Genomic DNA, 20,776 nt, shown 5'->3' with positions numbered 1-20,776 from the left:
CTAATTCTCTATAAATTTATTTCTAATAAATATCTCCAAATTAGACTTATACTATGATCAAATATAATGAAAAAATAATAGTTTCAATTTGAATGCATCGACGAGGGATAAAGTGACATATATTAAACTATAGAGAATTAAAAAAAAAAACAACTATAGAGAATGAAGTGAATTCAGAACTAATAATTAATTTAGCATAGATCTAGTAGTAGATCTATTTTTTCCTTGTTGTTATCCCTCCAAAAATACTTATCCAAAATAGAGAATTAAGTAATAGTTTGGACCACTGTGGACCCTGGAGATTGACACTAAGGAAAAGTTGTAGGCTAAGTAGTAAGTAGTAGCTTTTTATAAAGACAAGTCACAACCTAAATTGTCCCACTACGACAACAACAAGTACGCAGGCATTAGCAGATCATATATTCCAAGCCATTTCCAACGCAATGAATTGCCATCTCGTGGAATGATAACAGATTATTTGCGGCCCCTCGCGCAGGAATTTGCTACATCTGACGATAAAAAAAAATCTACCTATTTAAAAAACCTTGCATTATGCCTCTCAAATGGTCAAACTGCACATTGCCCATGTGATAAATAGTAGAGTAATATAAATAAGTTACATTCATGTCTGCAGACGATCCTATCGTGCCTTTTTCTCCCTCGTTTCGTCACATGATGAAACCAAACAGGGAATACACGAACTGGAGTCGAAGCGAATAATAATTTAAAAAAAAAAAAGGTACAGCAACAGGGAAAAAGGTGAAAGATTTGTGTATGATTTGGGTTCCAACGTGATGTCGATAAGAATAATCTCAGTGGCCGGTGCCAAGTTGCGGCCTTCCCTTCTTCCCTTTCTCGAAGGGAATCTCGCTCTTCTTTCTCTTTCTTGGATATTGCGACAGCTGTGTTCTCCAATATTCTCCAATAGCTCCTGCCTTTGATTGTTCTCAGTGATTTCTGCGCATGTTATTGTCTGAGCTGCTGGCGAGGTATGGATGTCTCCTTTCCGGTCGAATTCGTTGCTTTTCTTACCTCTTCTGTGTTCTTCGATTGATCGGGTAGCTGTTTGTGTGAATGACTGTTGGGATAATCGTTTCAAGATTGGTTATTGTTGTGGATGTTGATGAAAATTGTAGGGTTTTTATGTCGGAGCCGAGTATGGTTTGGGGGTTCCCATTGATTTAATATTATAATTAGTATAATTGTAGGCTAAGATGGTAGAAGATTCGTCATTTTGAGTTTAATTCAGATGTGGAGTTGATCGATAGTTTGGTGGTTGATGTACTTGTGTTAATTTGTAAAATGACCATCTTGGTGATTGAATCTATCTGCTATCTGCTTGAATAGGTAAAGAGGACCATCTCAGTATCTCCCTTCTTGTTGTGTTTCCTTCTCTTCTTCCTTTTTGATTCCCATTCTCCCTACTTTTTCGACACACTTAGTCCATTTGTCTACTATGACCTGCTACATAATCTGAGGCCTATTATGCTACAAAGAGTCATTGATATCAGATTCATTTATTTTGAGTTTATTCCAGAGTTTTTACAGTCTAATCGATAAATATGAGATGAAGGTTTCTTTTGAATTCTTAGTATAAGAATATTTGTCTTTTCAGTGAACTTATGTTTTCATCTAATATCCTTCATAAGTACTGCAAGAATTTGAAGGATTCCTAGCTGACAAGAAGATTTTTCACAATGCTCTGTTCTGCTACAGAAATATAAAGCTTGCTTGGAAACATCTTAGAACCCTCTATGGTCTTTGCTTAAGTAACTGCTAGATAAATCGTGGCTGTTCATGGATTTTACTCTAATGACCTGAACATTCTGGTTGTTGTCTCATTTCCTATTCACTTATGAAGATCAGGGATTACCAAGAAGGATACAGGATTTTTTTTGGGTACTTATAATTTCCCTTGAGAGAAAGATAAGAAAGTGTCAAAGCAATGTTCCCTTCTTATTTCGTAAATTTGGAGTTGACTAGTTTTTGTTTATTGCATCTCTTAGGCTTTCTCATAAAAATAGTGCCTCCAAGTTTGTCGTCCTGTTATTGTGTTCAGTGGGCAAGGAATTCTGCATATCTTGTTCCTTCATATTGACGGAACAATTAAAGTTAACCTCCACAAAGCTTGTACGAGAGATGAGCTATGATGATAGTGAAAGGTGAACTTGATATCCCTTTTTATTATGGAAAGCATGCTCTTGTTTATCAATTTATTAATCATAATAATGATTGTTTCTTACTCATCACTTGGAATATGATCTTGACTTGTTCGCAGAGAAGAGGTTCTTTCAAACGGTGATATATATGTTGGAACCTACGACGGGGTAATCCCTCATGGATTGGGAAAATATGTGTGGTTCAATGGAACATTGTATGACGGATCATGGGATAAAGGCAAAATTACTGGCAAAGGGCTGATTCATTGGCCATCAGGAGCTACATATGAAGGTGACTTCTGTGGAGGTTTCCTTCATGGTGCTGGCACATACAATGGAACTGACGGCTCTATTTATAGAGGCTCTTGGAGGATGAATATACAGCACGGAATGGGAACTAAAACATATTCTAATTCAGATATTTATGAGGGCTCTTGGAAAGAAGGATTGCAAGAAGGTTTTGGTAATTATAATTGGAGTAATGGAAACACTTACAAAGGGAACTGGAGGGCTGGAAAAATGAGTGGGAAAGGTCTTATGAAGTGGTCAACAGGTGATTTGTTTGATGGTGATTGGCTAGATGGATTAATGCACGGTACAGGTCATTACAAGTATGCAGATGGGTCATATTACATTGGCACATGGAGTAAAGGGCTAAAGGATGGGAGAGGAACATTTTATCCAACTGGAAATGAACTTCCTCATAATCAAAGGTTCTCCCACTGTCTTGCATACGATGATGACTCCCAGGGTCTTTCTGTATCCTCATCAATCAATTCTGAGAAAAGTAGGAGTAGAGCGCCGTGTTCTCAAAGATGCAAGTTTGGTAGGTGGAATATAAGTAAGTTCTTTCTCCATTCTGGACGCGTATCAAATAGGACCACCTCACTTGACACAGTATGGGACCTCGATGATAATGCTAGAAGCACTTTATCACATGAGAACAACACACTCAGTTCATGTGATGGTCAACACGAGCTTCAGGGTCAAAATAAATTTGTTTATGAAAGGGAATACATACAAGGAGTTTTAATAATGGAGAGTAGAAGAGACTACGATACAAGGGTATCACAGGAAACTAAATTGCAACACATGAGCCAAAGACAAGCAAGAGGGCCAGGTGAAACTATTTATAAAGGTCACAAGAGCTACTACTTGATGCTTAACTTGCAACTTGGCATCAGGTATGCCCTCAGTTTCATATAACTAGTGTTTGTTCATAGTCTATAGACATGTTAAAGTTTGCCTATATGTCTTGTTGCATGGACCATCCTAAATGCTTTTTCCCTTTGTTCTTCTAATGGGAAAACGCTTCGTATAAATAACATGTAGGCAATGAGAATCTACATAGGGAACAACATTACCTATTACATTATCTTTTTATGGTTAAAATTAAATTCCTGGCTTAACGATCCTTCCATATGAATATTAGCAGGGTAATATTAACAATATTAAATTAATTTTTGTTACCAAAATGGACCATGAAATTGCTAATTGATGTGACCATTCAGGTACACTGTGGGGAAAATTACACCTGTCCCTATGCGTGAGGTTCGTTCCTCTGATTTTGGACCACGGGCAAGAATAAAGATGTATTTCCCTAGTGGAGGTTCTCAATATACCCCTCCTCATAACTCTATTGGTTTCTTTTGGAAGGACTATTGCCCTATGGTTTTTAGGTACATGCTGTTCTCCTCTACCACTTTTGTATTTATCTATGATGTGCCACCCTTCTAGGTTCTGTTATTGGTGATTCAACACTTAAGGCATTGTATGTCAAACTTGATGCTTCTTGGCAATCATTGAGTAGCAACTAAATTATATTTCTATTCAAGTTTTTTCTAAATTATGGGAAGTAGAAGAAAAATAGGTCTTTGCCTTCATTTTGAAAACAGGTTTACTGAAAACCACCTAAAAACGTTAATCTGAATATTTAATCATTCCACATTGATAACTTTTGAATTATTTAACACTTCTTCAATATCAATTTTCACTCATTGGCATGGATAGATGGAAAATCTTTCACTCAATGGCATGAATAGAAGGTTAATAATCTTCAGCTAGTATCAGTTGAGTATCAGCTGCAGGTAATATAATGTTAAGCCTGATCTGACTCATTATTCATTGGCAGTTTGAACAAATATCTCAAAGAACTGTAATTATGAACTCTGATCTTCAAGTTCAGCTATTCTCTCCTTACAGGATCTGAAAGCTAATTAAATCTACCTAATGATTTTTATCATTGATCTGTGCACATGTTTAGGATATTTTCAATTAGTTATTCATGGATATTAAAGTACTCGTTTGATAATGTATGAAAATTGCAAGGAATTTATACTCTTATAACGCGACGTTAGAGTTAGCATGGTAGCTATAGATGTAATATGAGGTGGCAGCCATCTCTTCATCACAATACTTTATTTTCTTCTTCAAAATTTCTATGTGAATTGCTGAGTCAGTTGATAACATATTAGTTTTTGTTAAACAAGCAGACTTTTTTTTTCAGGAATCTGCGGGAAATGTTTAAGATTGATGCCGCAGACTATATGATGTCCATTTGTGGTGGTGATGGTCTGAAGGAGCTTTCTTCTCCAGGGAAAAGTGGGAGCATTTTTTATCTCTCACAGGATGAAAGATTTGTCATAAAAACTTTAAGAAGACATGAACTTAAGGTTATCTTTTTCTACAAATTTATTTATTATCGATGACTTGATTTATAATTTTATAACACATGATTAGTGTTAAGATACAACCAAAATCAGCTTTTTACAGGTACCAAATACTCACCTTATCCTGTGAGACATATTGGGAAAATTGATGAAAGATACTTCAAGTTGGACTTCCTTATGTCGAATAAGTTACTGATGACATTTTGTCACTGCAGATTCTATTGAAGATGCTTCCCAGTTATTACAACCATGTAGGAGCTTATGATAATACCCTCATAACAAAATTTTTTGGACTCCATAGGATAACTATAGGACCTGGACGGAAGGTACTGTAGTATAGTCCAGTATATCATCTAATTTGTGAATGTTATCTCTGCTATAGTAAAGTTTCCCTTTGCAGGTTCGATTTGTAGTGATGGGAAATATGTTCTGCACAGAGCTCCGCATTCACCGTAGGTATGACTTGAAAGGTTCTCTCCAAGGAAGGTTGACTAATAAGGAGAACATTTCTGGAAGTACTACTATGAAGGATCTTGATCTATCATATGTCTTCTATTTGGAGAAGTCCTGGCGAGAGTCACTTTTTAGGTCTGCTGCTATTATTTTATTCTGTTGTAAACTTGCCAATGATTGTATCAAATTTCTCCTTTATGAAATGTCAAATGTATTCTGGTTTCAGGAAATGTATAGCTTGAATAATAGAAATTATGAATTGCAGATTTACTAGCTTTTATAATAAAACAAGAGCACGTACAAACAGCTTTATTCTTTTTATATGAAATAATTATATGTTTTGTGATAATCATTGGCCTACTTATGCAAAGTGATTTAACAACACAATGAGGTTAATGCTGTTAAAGTATGCTCTGCACTAATAGATAAACATGTGTTGCTGGAAGTTGTTAATGCTGTATAATTTAAGTTCCTTGTTTTTCTCCTCACATAAAATAGTCGTTCATCTCAAAGTAAGTATCTTTTCCTTTCTCTTTTTGCAGGCAAATATCTCTTGACTGCATGTTTTTAGAATCACAATGTATAATCGACTATAGCATGTTGTTGGGCCTGCATTTTAGAGCTCCTGAACATTTGAAGACTTTGTTAGAAAATCAAGATAATCTTGAAAATAGTGCAAGCTTCCCAACTGATACATGTAAGTATCTCATTTCAATGAAAGAATCTGTTTAAAAGGATTGTGGATTCTTTCCTATATTTTCTGGCTTTAATATTCCTTGTGCAAATGAAGTTACCACAGAAATAGCATATCTTGTTGTAGTGTCCATATTTATCCTAACTAATCTTGGCAGCAAAGTAAAATTATCCAGATCATTGTATTTTTCTTAGTTATGATATTATTAATAATCATTCTTCAGCTATCTATAACTAATCCAGAATATCGTTATACTTTAATCATCGAGTTGGTTAACGCTGGTATCCTTATGATATCTTAGTCTATTACTTGTCGTAGTTATTGCATGCCTGCAAAATTCCAGACGCTTTGCAAATAAAATCAGACGATATGTTGGAATTCAGAAAAAGAATTCTGTTTGTCACATAAATGATCTACTGTTTCTGAAGCATATATGATGAATGAATATAGAAGGGTTTGGAGTGAGACGGGGAAATGCTATGCCGGCAGGCAATCAAATATTTGACCACATGGTAGGCAATAGGACATTGAAGTCTATTTCTGACTATGAATCAACTCTTCAGATTGCATGCTTACATAATTGGCTGTTTTACTTATAGACTGACATAGACAAGGTAATTCTATGAGGCAAAATTTTAGGACCTGATTGCATCAAAATGTTTACATAGATAGAAAAGGGAAATCATCAGCAATCCCAATATAACAAGCTCCATTACCATGAACTAGCAAGTTACTCATTCTTTAATGTAAATTAGTCAGCACTCAGCAGGTCTCAGTTATCCAGTTCTGCTAACTGAATCTAAGTGTGCTTTTACTGCAAACGGTTAATCTCTTTCATTTAACCAGGCACTAATCCATTGCAAGAGGAGGTCACATTTCCTCCAAAGGGCTTTCGTCTGGTTGCACATGAACCAGGTTCTGGGAGTACTATGCCAGGTTCACACATTAGAGGCAGCATGGTTAGAGCATCAGAAGCTGGTGATGAGGAAGTTGACCTCGTTTTGCCTGGCACTGGAAGGTACCTGTTGGTTCTTACCTTTGATACGACAGGTTCTTACCTTTGATACTGTGGTAATAATATATTAGAATTCAAACCTTGTGGTATATATTAGAATACGAACCTTACCATAAGTCATAAATCAACTTTCGACAGTTACCTCAAAAGGGAGCATTCTCGCAATATTGGGACATAAATTTCCTATTTCACCAAAGGTACCCCATAATTATCCATAAATAGATGATAGCATTTACCTCCTTTTCCATATTTATTCAAAAATGATTCAGAATCAATTGTGCCTAACTGAAAGGACAAAAAAAAAGAAGCAAAAAGGTTCAAGACACACCTACAAAATATGTACTTAGTGCTGGACGATGCCCGTAATGTTGATAATGGTAAATTGTCTTGTGAACAATTTCTTTGTTTGAAGAAAAGGTCACGGTCCCATGAACGTTTATGTATAAAAATCCTACATCTGCGTGTATATTTGTTGGTGATTAAGTATAACCATCATCTTTATCTCATTAACTATACAGGTTAATAGCAAAAACATGCACTTCATGGCATCACTATCGTTGTTCTATGGTTTGTCACCATTTGCATTTTCGTTGTGTCTTTTCTATCTGCAGGCTGCGAGTACAACTAGGGGTTAACATGCCTGCTCAAGCTAATCGGATACGTCTCCATGAGGGAGGTCCTGAATCAGAAGATGCTGACCTGTATGAGGTTTATGATGTTGTTCTCTATCTTGGAATCATAGATATCCTGCAGGAGTACAACATGACCAAGAGAATCGAGCACACATTCAAGTCACTGAAGTTTGACCCTTTATCTATTTCTGCCATTGAACCAAGGCTGTACTCAAAGCGTTTTATTACTTTTTTGGGGAAGGTCTTCCCTGTGCAGCTTTGACGTCCTGGGACCAGACATCACAACAACCACAGAATTTCTCATGCGACCTTCTTAAATTTTGCTGCTCGATAAGCCATACCAACTCCATTTTGACTGAAATAAGCTTTTGGTGACAGATTCAGCAAGTTAGTATGTTGTTTCTTATGCAATTCACACATTAGTTCATTCATTGCTTCTAACTTTGTGCATACATTATTCACACAGCTCTCTTTGACCTTCTGGTGATGTATCACTTGTATATAATGCAGTTAAGACAAATAGCCTGCACAATATGGTCTACATGAGGTAAGCTATGTACCTCTCCTTTTTTTACTGTAAACCAGCCACACAAAAAAAAAAGCAAGCAAGCAGATATATTTCGAGCGCTTCTTTATGATGGGATCTCTATCTTGTCAAATTAGTATTGTTATATAAAGATAGGAATCGTGATGTAAAGTGGCTAGATGAATGTGACAATCAAGCAGATACTGTTTGTCATGCATGTATAGTAAAGCATGCCTTTGTTCTGTATTTTAGCGACCTTTCTTCGCAGCCGATACCAGTAGGAATCAAAATTTCTTTGGCACATGTAACCAATTGCTTACTTATTGAATGTAAACTTGCTCATGAGGTTCGAAATGGGAGATGGATTGTATCTCCCTCAGTCTGTCTGCAATAGATGAATGGTCAGTGGACAGCTGATCAACACTTTAATGAAAAGCATTTGAAATAGCATTGTATTAGTGTGTAATATATATATATATATATATATTATATTTCTCGACACATAAAGTTTTTAGCTGAAGACTTTGTTCAAGTTCAAGATATTGTCAATGATCGTTCATCGTCATAGATATTTGCAGCTGAGGTGGCAGTTGGTCCAAGATCAAGCAAAAGCAATTATCATGTCGTGAGCATACTCTGTTGTCTTTTTTGTTTTCTTTGTCCGTTGCTCTTGGAATTAAAGCTCGTGTAAGGTGATGTTTAGATGTAATTTAACTCCTAAATCTGGTTAGCTACTCTCATTTTGTTAATTAGAATAAGATACCTCAACTCGGTTAAAAAAATTATAGAGTTTTGTTGAAAACTGGTTCAGTAGATTTATAATTACGCTTGATGTGATATTAGAAAGCTGTGAATTTAAAATATAATTAAAATATAATTTATAGTGGGCGAATGAGAAGAGGAGAGAAGAGAAAAGGAAGGAAATATTGTTTAATTAGAGTAATATTTGTTAATGGTAAAATGATAATTAAATTCATTGATAAATATAAAACAATTGGATGGGAGAGAAGGGGAAAATAGGTTTAAGTTGCTCTAAACTCATTTTATATTAAATTAGTGTTTAAATACTAACGAAGTTTAGAGCTCAACGTAAATTAGTGCTCAATACAAAATTCAAGTAAAAAAAATTAAATAACAGTTAGATAAAAAGATGTTACATACTTTCTCCCAGCATATTCTTCTGTATACACCCTTTCTTTAACAATGCAAGTCAATATCATCAGAAAATTCGAATGACTGTCAATTTTAAGAACACCTCCAAAGCAGGTACAGGATAATAATAAGCAAAATATGAAGGAAAAAGGAACGGTACAATAATATCAAATCAGCTTTTAATATGCATAGAGATACAATAAAAATCTTACTATCTAGTTACTACAAATAGCTTATTGCATCTCCGGAGGAACTGAACTGCCATTACCAGTTTCAGACAGCTTGGTTGCATCAGCATCCATCCTCTCGTTGACATCAAGGAGCTCATCCATCATCTCGTCTTCTGCAGCTATGTCCTCCACATCCTCCTCGTCGTTGCTACCTCCTGGAATTCTACGAGTCTTGGGGCCATGTTCCAGCCTGTGAGTCTCCAATTCCTTGTCCATAGTCTCTTGCAGGTTAGCCACATTGTCTGTTCGTCTAGCATTCCGAGCATTCTGCCACCTCTCTAGCTCCTTCTCAACATTTGAGATGCACTGCTCCTCGATTTGCTTTTGGAATTCTGACAGCTCAGTCCTTCGTGCAGATTTCCACTCGAGGAAAATCTGTAAGTATTGTAAATGTTCAAAAATCACCCAACTAGATATCGCAGATACTTATAACATGCAAAAGCATTTTACCAGTCACCACCGCCATTAAACATTAAGAAACTCCACTTTTAAACATTATCTATGAATTAATGACAAAATGTAATAACTCTGAACTTAAAAAAAGTTTTACAGCTTTAAGAACATATTTTATGGGTTATGAACCTGAGAACTTGTAAAGACCTAACGCATGGCATGACTACTTACAATGACAAAGTGAAAGGCACTGGAATTATACCTTCTCTTTATCCTGTTCAAGAGTAGCTGGATCATCCATTAATCGTTTCGCTGGCATGTAGTATATGGGAGGTTCAGTCTTTGTCCTGATGAAGACAAGAAACATATTAAAACAGAGTCAATATTCAGAAACTAGTTTCAATACGGTATCGCACCATAGCAATATACATTGGGAAAGCTCCCAGTTTGCATTTAATGTCAAGACTACGCATATACAGAAACTTATCTGTCTCAACTAAATATTGTCAATATGGACACTTTTGGACCAAAAATAAAAATAACCTGCAGAAGACAAAACAATGAATTAGTTCTCACAATAGATTCAAAAGGTTAATATCATCATGTGTAATTTGAACAGTAGAAGAGCAAAAAGATTTATGCATCAGCAGAGAAATGAGTTTCAGGGGGAATAATTCATTACCTTAAAAAGTTGGACAGCTTCTTATGATGCTCAGCCCAGAGAATGAAAAGCAGCTCCAACTTCTTTTCCTCTGCCTTGGCAGCAACACGAGCGCGAAGTGTCTGAGATTAAGTACAGAAATGTTTTTAACAACTTTTAGTTATCATTAAAAAAAGGGAACCAACTTTGAACATAAATGCTAAAAAGTGCATAAAGATTTGAAGATGATCCTAGAAAAAACACCAGATCACGTCTGCGTTTCTCTGCAATTTGTTCTCGTTCTTGATGCCTTAGCCTTTCGCTTTCCTCACGTGCCTTCTCTTCAGCCTACATTAATTAAAAGACTAAGTATAGATGCTAGTAAACAAGATATCTGTCAGCTGAGCACCTACCAACACACCTACAGCAATTGAAAGTGCTCATTTCATAGTTACATGACTTATTTATTTTGCAATGTTTTTACACCAGATGGTCCCATCCCATTAGTTTTCAGCTCAAAAGTCAAAACAGATATTAATTCTCACAAAATCTTGCTAAGGCTGTCATATCTAAATTTACTTCAACAGCCCAAAACATATAGGATAAACTAGCAGAACAGGAGCAGAAAAACAGTTTAAAGTTAAAGTTAATCACCCTGCGCAATGAATCTGATCTTCGCATATATGCTTCTGTAGCTGAAAATTGTTTGTCTTCCTCCCTGAATTTCTGAAAGAAGAAACGTAAAGCAAACCCATAATCAAAAATGATTTTATATATTAAGAATCTAGAAGTAAGAGAATAAATCACTCCATTGCAGAATTACATACCAAAAAGAATCATCTTACTGAACAAACAAATTAGCTTAAAGCTCTGAATTTAGAATTTGCAGAATACATTCCACGAAAGCTTCAGGAAAGATATCCAATCAATAGCAAAGTACCACTCAAGATCACATTTATTTCTTTGGTTCAGGATGAAATCACTGAAGTTCAATGTTTCAGTCCTTGTCATAATTATATAATCATTTCAGCCTGCATATCTCACTAACAACAGAAAGAACACTACCTCCAATGTCCCCAAAAGCTGCCCTAGCATTCTTCTATTCCTCTTGACCAAGCTTGGGTCCTCATTCTTTGGAAGAACTCTAGGAAGCGGCTCCGGAGGTGGGATATCATAATCCTATAATATAGCACCAAAAACAACAATCAATCAGGACCCAAAGCAAAACCAAAATCACAAATCCTAAACTAGTGCTCACCATCTTTCTCCGACGGGGATTTTCATCCCTCCTGAACCCACCATTGTCCTGCAAATTCGCAATCCCTTGCTTCCTATTCTCCCCACCAGAAAAGGCCGGTTCTTCAGCAGGCAGCTCCTCCACCGCATCCGTCGCTCCATTCTTCTCCTCCTCCTCGACATCTCCGCCGTCCACCTCCATTATCAATTCAAGGAGGAAAAATAAAAACTTAAAGAGCAAAAGATCATACAGAAGAGGTAAAGAGATGAAAAAAAAAATTGAAGATCTCTTTGCAATACCTTCACGACAGTTGACAAGAGCCTTCTTTTATGTGCCGGCTCCTCCTCCAATTCCACCGCCTAAAGACCCATCGAGATTTAAGAATTAATCAAAGAAGTAAAATCCATTAAAAGTAAGGGGGAAAAAATGAGGTTCGGATTTCGTACGGGTCGCACGAGACCACGCTGACGTGGACCTCCGACGGGACGCGGCCCGCCGTGAGCTATCGCAGCGCGGCGGAGGCCTCTCGGATCGCGAAGCCGCTCGGTAATCTGCGATACGAGAAGAAGAGGTTGGAATCAAGTAAGAACCATCTCGCGATTCGAGCACGAGAGAGGCGAGTTAGAGAGAGAGAGAGAGAGAGAGAGAGAGAGAGAGAGAGACCTCTCGCTGTTGTCGTTGGAGTTCTTGGATTTCTTTGCGGAGCTCATCCGCCGTCTTCTCCACCACCGCGTCGCTCGCCATTCTTTCTTCTCCGTCGTATTCGTGTCCTCGCCGGGAGAGAAGACGGAGGAGGGTTTTGGGCTTTGTTGTTGCCCTAAATTGATTATAGATACTTCGGCTTAATCTAGACCGTTCATTAGCCGACTTTCAATTTTCTTATCATTTTTTTCTCTCTTTATATAGGGCAAAAATAAAATTCTTAGTAGGCGCGTCATTCATCCGTGAGAAAGCACTCTAATTTATAATGCAGCTAATAACAGTATAAATCATATTATTATTTTGGTAAATATTAGTATAAAACTGTACTATAATAATAAGTTAGCATATCAAAAAGAAGTTTAGTTGTTATTTAATTACTATACTATATTAAATATAAAATAATAGCTCCTCCCCGCACAAAAAGTTTTACGGGTTGGAATAAGAAGCATTAAAAATCTTTAAATTCCTCACCCTTCACCCAGGCCAGAATCAACTCCCGTGGCTGACTGAAGCAGTGAAGCCCCAACGAAGAAGGGTGGAGGACGAGCACCACCCCCATTGTATTTGTACTTCAACACATTGAACGCAAGCATTGGGTCATGATAGCTCTAGTACAAAAAAAAGAAGATTTGATAGTCGGATTATATCAGTTCATGATAAAATAATAATTTAAATTTGATAGTGTTTGGTGATTTTTTTTTTTTAATTTTTACTCGTGGTTGTAATATGTATTTTATTCCACTTTGAAGTATAATGAAAGAACTGAAATGAAAGGAAGCTTGCTTGGGTCTAAATCTACGTACAATTTTTTTTACTGTTTTATGGTATTTTTTTTATAAGGGACCCCGAAACATTATTAAGGGACTAAAAAAAAAGCACAAAAAAGATAACTCCCACTATCTTCTAATCTCCGCACACTACTCCCACTTTCCCCTCTCTTACACTAACAAACAGCTGCCAATAAATCCAAAGTCCACAAGCTATCACCGGCACCCACACCCTCACCTAAAAAAAAAAGCCAACCACCGCTCTCCTCCCTCCTCTCGTGACCAAAGAGGAGAACCCACAATGGCGGCGGCGATGACCTCCCGAGCCAACGGCGACCACCACAACAACCACTACCAGGCCAACCAAATCCGGCCACGTCGGCAACCCCACTACGTGGGCCCCAGCCCCTCCTCCTCCTCCTCCGGCGCCTCCCTAAAGGGTTGCTGCTGTTGCTTGTTCCTCCTACTCACTTTCCTTGCCCTCCTTGCCCTCGCCGCCGTCCTCGTTATCGTCCTCGCCGTCAAGCCCCGCAAGCCCCAGTTCGACCTCCAGCAAGTCGCCGTCAGCTATCTCCTCGTCACCGCCCCCACCTCCATGCCCTCCCCCCAAGCCACACAAGCCGCCTACCTCTCCCTCAATATGACGCTCCTCTTCACCGCCGAGAATCCCAACAAGGTCGAGATTCGCTACGGGGCGACACACATGGACGTCATGTACCGCGGCGTGCCGCTCGGCGTCGCCAACGTCCCCGGCTTCGACCAGCCGGCCCACTCCACCCGCCTCGTGGAGACCCGGCTCACCGTCGACCGCTTCAACGTCCTCCAGGCCGACGCGGTCGACCTCGTACGAGACGCCGCCATTAACGATCGGGTCGAGCTCCGAGTCACCGGCGACGTCAGCGCCAGGATCCGTGTCATCGGATTCACCTCGCCTAGGGTTCAGGTCACCCTCTTCCCCTTCTTCGCTGCTATCATACGCCTACTCCCACTTTTTTCCTCTCATTTTTCTGGGGGTTTTAAAGCATATTTACCACCTCCGTCTTGACCTTATCGCACAAAACGACGCCCTTTTTACATTTACATATCGATCCTTTTTAGGTATTATTTCGCAAAATTATTATCTTCTCGTATATTTTCATATGTTGGTCCTTCCTCGGATGTATTTCCAAAAAAAAAAAGAGAGAATATTCTGCACCTTCTTTTCGCAAATAAACTTGATAAAGGAATAAATTAAAGGACTAAAATAAGTTATTTTTACAAATGAGTGATTTGTATAAAAAAATAATTATTTTATTTTTTCTGTAATTATGAATTATAATTAAAATTGTGATATATTATGGAGAGTAGGTTTCGGTGGATTGCGCGATCGTAATCAGCCCGAGGAAGCAGTCGCTGACGTACAAGCAGTGCGGCGTGGACGGAGTGAACCTCTGATCGGACGGCCCATAATTCACTGGGAAAAGGAAGTAAAGAATATTTTTCACGAAACCTGGGGAACTTTTTGATAATTTTGAGGCTTTTTGAGCTTCCTTCTCTCCAAAGCAAAGTGGAGGATGGCTTGCTATCGTACGCCGGGGGGGTGTGGAGAATCTTTGCTCCTTTTCTCGTTTACCTTTTTTTTTTAATTTTTTTTTTTTTACATTTATTAAATTCGTTTCTGGGTGTTGGTGGATTGTCTGGTTCTCACTCCACAGAGAAGGTAAGTTTAAGGGAGGTGAGCAGATGGGACTATTACCACTACTACCCCCCTTAAAGTGCGCCGCTAATTGTTATGCGGCTTCTAACTCGGAACATGCGTCCTAATCACGGCTGTGGATTGCTTTTCTGCACATGCGCTTGCCAGCAAAGTGAGGACAAGGGAAATGTCTAAATCAGTCCCCGTGATTTGCAAATTTTGTACAACTATTTATAATGGGAAATACTTCCATTAAATGGTGCCTTAAATCCAATTTTTCTTGTGCTTTATTCTTAATAGATGTGGGAATAAAAGAGTAGATTATGCTTGGTTACTGTCGACATCCAAATCAAGCTGAGGCAGTAGCTCGCTCAGCAATGCTCTTTTAGACATAGACCGGATAAAGGACCGAACTCTTTTAAATATAAAAGCACTGAAATCTCACTAATTTTTTAACTACTTAGCCTAAATTTAAAATTATATGCATCTTCGAATAATTATATGCGTCTTTGAATAATTATTCAGTAATAATTTTTAATAATTACTCAGCAATACTTTTTAATAATTACTCTTGCGGGTTCACTCCTCTTTTTTTTTGGTGCTTATAACTAGCTGTTGTGCTGCAAGTAAATCTGGCTATCAGAACTCATAACATCATCGTGAAGCATATGCAAATTCTATACAGATAAAAATTTCTCACAAAGCGTTGCCTTATGGTAAAAAAATTCTCATCAAATTTTGCAGCATTACTTTTTTCTTAAGCAGCTCAATCTGTTCCTAGAGTAACAGTAATGTCCCAAAGATAGCTAGAGATTACTTGTAGAACTACAACAATGAAGAATGAATGAACACGTGGAGAAGGGCAACTTTTTTTAGGAATGATCTATGCTGTTGCGATCACCATGAGTGACCAGTTTCCAACAAAATGGAAAAATGCCTGCCAGATTCCATACCAGCACACTTGCACAAGTAACAAAATGAAGTGAGCAAGGGTTGAAGCACCAAAGTAGCCCAAGAAATATTTCAGCTTTGATCTGAGGGGTTGAACACAAATATGTGTTGTGCAGCTATTCAAAAATATGACATTTAAGCAGTTAGGAATAAGTGTGCCTGCCTTCGAGAATAATTTTAAGTAGAATGCTCATTTCAGACATCTTCCTCATCCTTCCCTGCATTCGGATTTTCCACCAAATCATTAGTACTTCTTTTGGACTCCTCGTCATCTATTCCTGGAAGCATATCTTCATTTGAAGTGTCCTCTGCTCTACTAGTTCCTTCATCTTTCTCATTCTTCATCATTATTTCCTTAAAATCTTCAGCCTCCTTGTCAGCCTCAAGTTTTGATGGCGTTTGCATGTTGTAGGCAGGAAGGGGTTCACTATTGAAGCCCAGTCCTTTGGAAAGAGATACATACTTAAGAACTAGTTGTTTGTAGCAATTCAGAAGGTTCTCTACATCATCAATTGTTAAATCTCCAGAACGAGCAAAGAGAAATGGATAATCCTGAAAATTTCTGCTCAAGTTGTCATCCTTCAGAAGATCCATGCTTCCTTTCTTCTCTATATCAGAGAGGGATTGACTTTTTGTAATTGGCTTATCTTTTCTATCAAAGTCCCTGCTTATGTCATATGCTTTGGTTGGGAGAGGCTGCTCTCCAACAGACAAGTAGCTGTCTGAATCCCTGTTAGCTTTCAACATTTCTGTTATGTGTTCCTTTCCATCAAGGGTGGTTAGATTTTTCTGATTTTCTAGGTTGGTTGACAATCCCAACAAATTCTCTCGAGCAGAACCCATCTTCTTTTGGAACTCAACTTCATCCATTGAAAGTGATTCTGCATCAACATTCCAGATGAAAGATTCTGCAGAGAGTATATTGGTAAAGAAATACGCTGCTTCAGAGACTAGTCGTGATTGACGTCTGTATCGTTGTATGTATAACAAATTTGAATGCAACTGCGGAGGGTTTGCCTGCATGAACAACAATGATCTGTAATCCTCTACAATGTTGTAGGATGATGGCAGAGTAACTGAAGTAACATGTATGTTAGAGCTAATTATGGTTTTGCATGGAAAAGAGATGTTCATATAAATTTGCAATTCCATGGCTTACATAAAAGCAACAATGAGTTATACACTAGCTACTATATCAACTGAATTTAATATGTATTTGCATTGCAGACCCAGTCCTACCTTTAAAGTGACGTAAATAAGAACTGGAAGAAATTCATCTGCTCCTGGAGGATTCTCATTTGATGAGATAGAAACATTCAGTAGCAAGTTATTAATGACTTTACAACAGTTGAGTATACAAACAAGCTTATCTCTAGGAGCTTTGTACATATTGATCTTCTGCAGTTCCTTCTGTGCAAGCTACACAAGATGGAAAAATGCACACATTAGAGTCCGCCATAGGCTTTACATGAAACCATAAGTATAGACTATAGAGTTGTATATAACAGAATCACAGATAAATGCATACATATGAATATATTAACAGGCCAGGTACTCAAATAATGGGACGTTCTTCTATGCATTATTATGTATTAAGGCTAACAGGCAAGAATTAAGAAGTACGAATATCCACTTGTGAGCACAATTAAATGAAAATAGCAAGAGTAACCACAAAAGAAATGGCTGGGAGTAAACTTTTTTAGAATCTAAATAATGTATTAAGAATAAGTCTTAACTAATGGTGTATTTAAGTACAACATAATGATCACAGAAAAAGTGATCACAACAAATAAGATGTTCCTAGTTCCTACCACAACTGATAAAAGTAGATCATAAGCAAAAGGCTGTTCTCTTATTTTTTTTATTTATTCTTTTACACATGCAAATGTAATTACAAATTTACTATCATGATATGAAGGTAGTCACACAAAGGTTACAACTTACAATGATCTGCTACAGATAATGCTATTACTTTCTAACTTTCTAGATGTATTAACAAACAACACAGAATATGGCACTACAGGTAGAATGATGTGAGATCTTAAGTACTTAACTGACTTCTCTTACAAATAGAGGAGAAAAATGATTGCACAATATGTAACGTCAATAGTATGGACAGGATAAAGGATTAAGGTCAATATTGTCGTAAGCTTTGATAATTATTTTATTGCGCTAAATGTTACCAGGTCTCCTGATTAACTCACCAGCCATGATGTTTCATTTTGAAATTCTGGCTTTATATCCAAGTTTTCAGGTCGTACAAATTGTCGTAGTAAAGCCATCTTCTCGAAAAGTTCTTCATCACTTGTAACATCTTCTGGAACTGATGCAAATACGCGATTAAATAGCTTTGTCATGACGTATTTCTCAAGACCCTGCAAGCAAAACAGTCTTCAAATCATGCCTAAATTTCAGACAGCAAATAGAGATGAATGCAAAGAATAATAAATACAAAAGCAAGGGCAATTGTATCATGATAGGTGAATGATCAACGTTAATTTTCACCGGCCGTCATCATGTAAATGAGATCGTTTCTAAAGATATCAGTAGTACTTACAGGCTACATGCAAGAGTGATGCATTTTATCAATTCTGTAGGACTTACAGGCTACATGCAAGAGTGATGCATTTTATCAACACTGTAGGACTTACAGGCTACAGCTGCAGATTTGGTATTTTCTAGTAAATAGTAATAATAATTTGCAATGTAGAATTAGTGCCACTACAGAAATATTAAATCTTTTTAGTTTTTAGTGGTTGATTGGAAAAAGACATCTCGGTTCTCCAGCGTCTATCGCTACCAATTAATCTTTCTTTCTCACAACTTATTAGCTTATTTGGCAATACCAATATTTACGCAGACTATTTGCCAGCAACTATCATTTCCATTACTATCCAAGAAGTTGTGACTGAATTTCATTAGAAATGTTTGAAACTTTGAATAAACTAGCTATAAGAAAACCTACCTCACCAGCACTTTCCAACTCTTCTTCTGAACAACCAGCCCAAAGAGTATGGGCCCTAAATGCACCTTCCATGTTGGCAAGGAACTCTTGTACTGCGGTACTGTCTTTCTCTGGATCAGGAGCTTTATTTGAAAAGGAGACAATGAAGCTGTCATATCAAACACAGTTTCAGTGATATTTATAACTTGTGTGCCAGACAAATACAGTTTAAAAGAAAACAGTGATTCCAGATATAATACACAGATAGGAGCCTTGTAAGAATCATAAAATTGACGAAAAACATGGTAACTCCTAATTTAAATTTCCCAAGAATGTCTACTTAGCCTCATTAACTATTTAAGGTTATTTTAGCCAATTAGGACACCCAATGAATATTTATAATATTACTTTGAAAAAATAAACCATTCATTAAGTTGTTCCTTATATCTTATCCAGTGTTTCTAGGATCTTTCGCACAAGTTAACTCCACCTGCCCCCAAGATTTCACATGAAAACTTGAGTGAATCAAGTCATATTGCTAATCAGACAACAATCCATTAAAATTAATTTTAACTTTGCAATTCCTAACTTCCAACTTTGATCAAGCTTACACGAATCTTTTCCTCTCTGGGGAAGATAAATACAAGAAATCAAGCATACAGACAATGCTTTTGTGAATATAAGTAGATATTCTACATGTACCCAGTAAAATCAGAACAAAATCAAAAGTTTTCCTTATTGTATGAGTGCATATCTTCCTACACTCTCACTTGCAACACTATCTAAGATCTTCTCGCTCCACTGGTTAGAGTCTAGACAGTTGTCTAGTCTGCTATAATAATTAACTCCAGAAAATGCTGAATGGAATATCATGTTTAATGACCAGATCACACTAGGAGTGACCGATTAATGGTGATCCCTGTAAGATGAATGCCAACTGGAATGACTTATTCTGCCTTCAATTATTCTCGTTTGGAAGCTTATACCAAAACTGGTCGATGAAGAATAACCAGTCAAAAACAGCAACCTACAACCTACATGGCTGGCCTTAGTAATCTCAAAGGACTTCTACTATGAGGGAACAGAGGCTCAAAGAGGATTCAGCCTCCCATAATAGCTGAAAGTTAACAAGCCATATGCCAATTAACTTTAGTTTATGACTATCCTATACTGTATATATTGCACAAATGAGGTAGCTTTACGTGATTGAAATCTAAATGACTTCGGTACAAAATTCCTCCAAAAAAAAAAAAAATCCCATGGATCTCGTCAAACTTTGCCCAAATCAATCCAAAGAGGTAATCTCAAGTAATACCTAAGATCCTGAATTAGTCCTAACCTTCCATTCATCAAATACCATAATTGAAACAAAGGAATCCAATCAAGATCGATTATGCCACAATCTGGCGACCCAAAAGAGTTAGATTATCAAAACTCAAAAGAAGCCACCAGACTCAACCGAACCCCGACTCTGCAGAATCCAGAATTAATTAAGAACGACCAAGATTGCTCCTTTGACCAAAGCCAGAGATACCAAGCACTAACAACAAGCAAGGGAAGCAAACACACAAGTAATCCAAGTCAAAGGGGGTGAGACAAATTCGTCACCTCTTGATAGATTTGACGAAATCGGCAGCGGAGGGTTGACGCATCCGCTCCAGGAAATCGTGCCATGTAAGGGGGGCGGTCGAGGAGACGAAGGCGTCGCCACCGCCGCTGCCGCTGCTCTCCATGGATCGAAGAAAGCCCCTAGGGATCGTTGAGCTCGGCCAGCTAAGTCACGAAGAAATCAATGGACATGGAAGTCCATGGCCCGAAAAAACCAACGGAGACTAGATTCCGTAGCTCGGAGTCACCGAGGAGTTAGCGCCTTAGCGGGGTATACAGTGACAAGGATAAAAATGTAATAAGATCCTAAATACGGGGAAGTTTATAAA

At 37.6% G+C, this 20,776-nt stretch overlaps 4 protein-coding genes across 15 annotated transcripts; 2 read left to right on the top strand and 2 right to left on the bottom strand.

The window, feature by feature from the left end:
• Positions 1–827: 827 nt before the first annotated feature.
• Positions 828–8,598, top strand: LOC140787297 (phosphatidylinositol 4-phosphate 5-kinase 1-like). Of its 12 annotated transcripts, none has more exons than XR_012108807.1 (12): positions 1,717–1,899; positions 2,007–2,162; positions 2,279–3,343; positions 3,671–3,838; positions 4,666–4,831; positions 5,044–5,154; positions 5,229–5,416; positions 5,824–5,978; positions 6,822–6,993; positions 7,129–7,187; positions 7,602–8,009; positions 8,133–8,598. XR_012108807.1 is itself a non-coding variant. In XM_073136158.1 (11 exons), exons 1-10 carry the CDS (start codon positions 1,856–1,858, stop codon positions 7,166–7,168), a joined length of 2,265 nt encoding a protein of 754 aa, XP_072992259.1. In that variant the 5' UTR covers positions 1,717–1,855; the 3' UTR covers positions 7,169–7,187; positions 7,602–8,598. The 12 variants fall into 12 exon arrangements, 5 of the variants coding, with proteins under 5 accessions (XP_072992256.1, XP_072992258.1, XP_072992259.1 ...); XR_012108805.1 differs by having other exon boundaries at positions 6,822–7,025; XR_012108806.1 differs by having other exon boundaries at positions 6,822–7,025; positions 8,089–8,598.
• A 742-nt stretch (positions 8,599–9,340) lies between these two features.
• LOC140787298 (uncharacterized) lies at positions 9,341–13,129 on the bottom strand. Its single transcript, XM_073136159.1, has 11 exons — positions 12,974–13,129; positions 12,464–12,617; positions 12,247–12,351; positions 12,100–12,159; positions 11,822–11,995; positions 11,629–11,742; positions 11,218–11,289; positions 10,828–10,911; positions 10,606–10,706; positions 10,186–10,270; positions 9,341–9,905 (listed from the first exon to the last, which is right to left on the bottom strand). The coding sequence occupies exons 1-11, from the start codon at positions 13,093–13,095 to the stop codon at positions 9,534–9,536; spliced, it is 1,443 nt and encodes a 480-aa protein (XP_072992260.1). The 5' UTR covers positions 13,096–13,129; the 3' UTR covers positions 9,341–9,533.
• Positions 13,130–13,391: 262 nt separating this feature from the next.
• Positions 13,392–15,213, top strand: LOC140787299 (uncharacterized). The gene is made up of 2 exons (XM_073136160.1): positions 13,392–14,212; positions 14,617–15,213. Exons 1-2 carry the CDS (start codon positions 13,571–13,573, stop codon positions 14,701–14,703), a joined length of 729 nt encoding a protein of 242 aa, XP_072992261.1. The 5' UTR covers positions 13,392–13,570; the 3' UTR covers positions 14,704–15,213.
• A 442-nt stretch (positions 15,214–15,655) lies between these two features.
• Positions 15,656–20,730, bottom strand: LOC140787464 (vacuolar protein sorting-associated protein 9A-like). Its single transcript, XM_073136388.1, has 5 exons — positions 20,448–20,730; positions 18,861–19,008; positions 18,100–18,270; positions 17,135–17,314; positions 15,656–16,912 (listed from the first exon to the last, which is right to left on the bottom strand). The coding sequence occupies exons 1-5, from the start codon at positions 20,570–20,572 to the stop codon at positions 16,091–16,093; spliced, it is 1,446 nt and encodes a 481-aa protein (XP_072992489.1). The 5' UTR covers positions 20,573–20,730; the 3' UTR covers positions 15,656–16,090.
• Between the last annotated feature and the right edge of the window lie 46 nt (positions 20,731–20,776).

The sequence above is a fragment of the Typha latifolia genome, chromosome 4, assembly GCF_019914945.1.
Source record: "Typha latifolia isolate L0001 chromosome 4, TyphaL0001v2, whole genome shotgun sequence".
NCBI classification, from domain to species: Eukaryota; Viridiplantae; Streptophyta; class Magnoliopsida; order Poales; family Typhaceae; genus Typha; species Typha latifolia.
This window is presented reverse-complemented; position numbering and strand designations above follow the sequence as displayed.

Excerpts from the sequence above, each read along its gene's own strand:
- LOC140787297 (XM_073136153.1), top strand. The coding sequence starts at position 1,856 with ATGAAGATCAGGGATTACCAAGAAGGATACAGGATTTTTTTTGG. Across the intron at positions 4,832-5,043 it reads TAAGAAGACATGAACTTAAG|ATTCTATTGAAGATGCTTCC; the intron begins GTTATCTTTTTC and ends TTGTCACTGCAG. Across the intron at positions 5,979-6,821 it reads AAGCTTCCCAACTGATACAT|GCACTAATCCATTGCAAGAG; the intron begins GTAAGTATCTCA and ends TCATTTAACCAG.
- LOC140787298 (XM_073136159.1), bottom strand. The coding sequence starts at position 13,095 with ATGCTTGCGTTCAATGTGTTGAAGTACAAATACAATGGGGGTGGTGCT. Across the intron at positions 12,618-12,973 it reads GATTCTGGCCTGGGTGAAGG|GGCAACAACAAAGCCCAAAA; the intron begins GTGAGGAATTTA and ends TAATCAATTTAG. Across the intron at positions 9,906-10,185 it reads TTGAACAGGATAAAGAGAAG|ATTTTCCTCGAGTGGAAATC; the intron begins GTATAATTCCAG and ends CAATACTTACAG.
- LOC140787299 (XM_073136160.1), top strand. The coding sequence starts at position 13,571 with ATGGCGGCGGCGATGACCTCCCGAGCCAACGGCGACCACCACAACAAC. Across the intron at positions 14,213-14,616 it reads TCACCTCGCCTAGGGTTCAG|GTTTCGGTGGATTGCGCGAT; the intron begins GTCACCCTCTTC and ends TATGGAGAGTAG.
- LOC140787464 (XM_073136388.1), bottom strand. The coding sequence starts at position 20,572 with ATGGAGAGCAGCGGCAGCGGCGGTGGCGACGCCTTCGTCTCCTCGACC. Across the intron at positions 17,315-18,099 it reads AAAATGAAACATCATGGCTG|CTTGCACAGAAGGAACTGCA; the intron begins GTGAGTTAATCA and ends CATCTTGTGTAG. Across the intron at positions 16,913-17,134 it reads TTATTTACGTCACTTTAAAG|GCAAACCCTCCGCAGTTGCA; the intron begins GTAGGACTGGGT and ends TTGTTCATGCAG.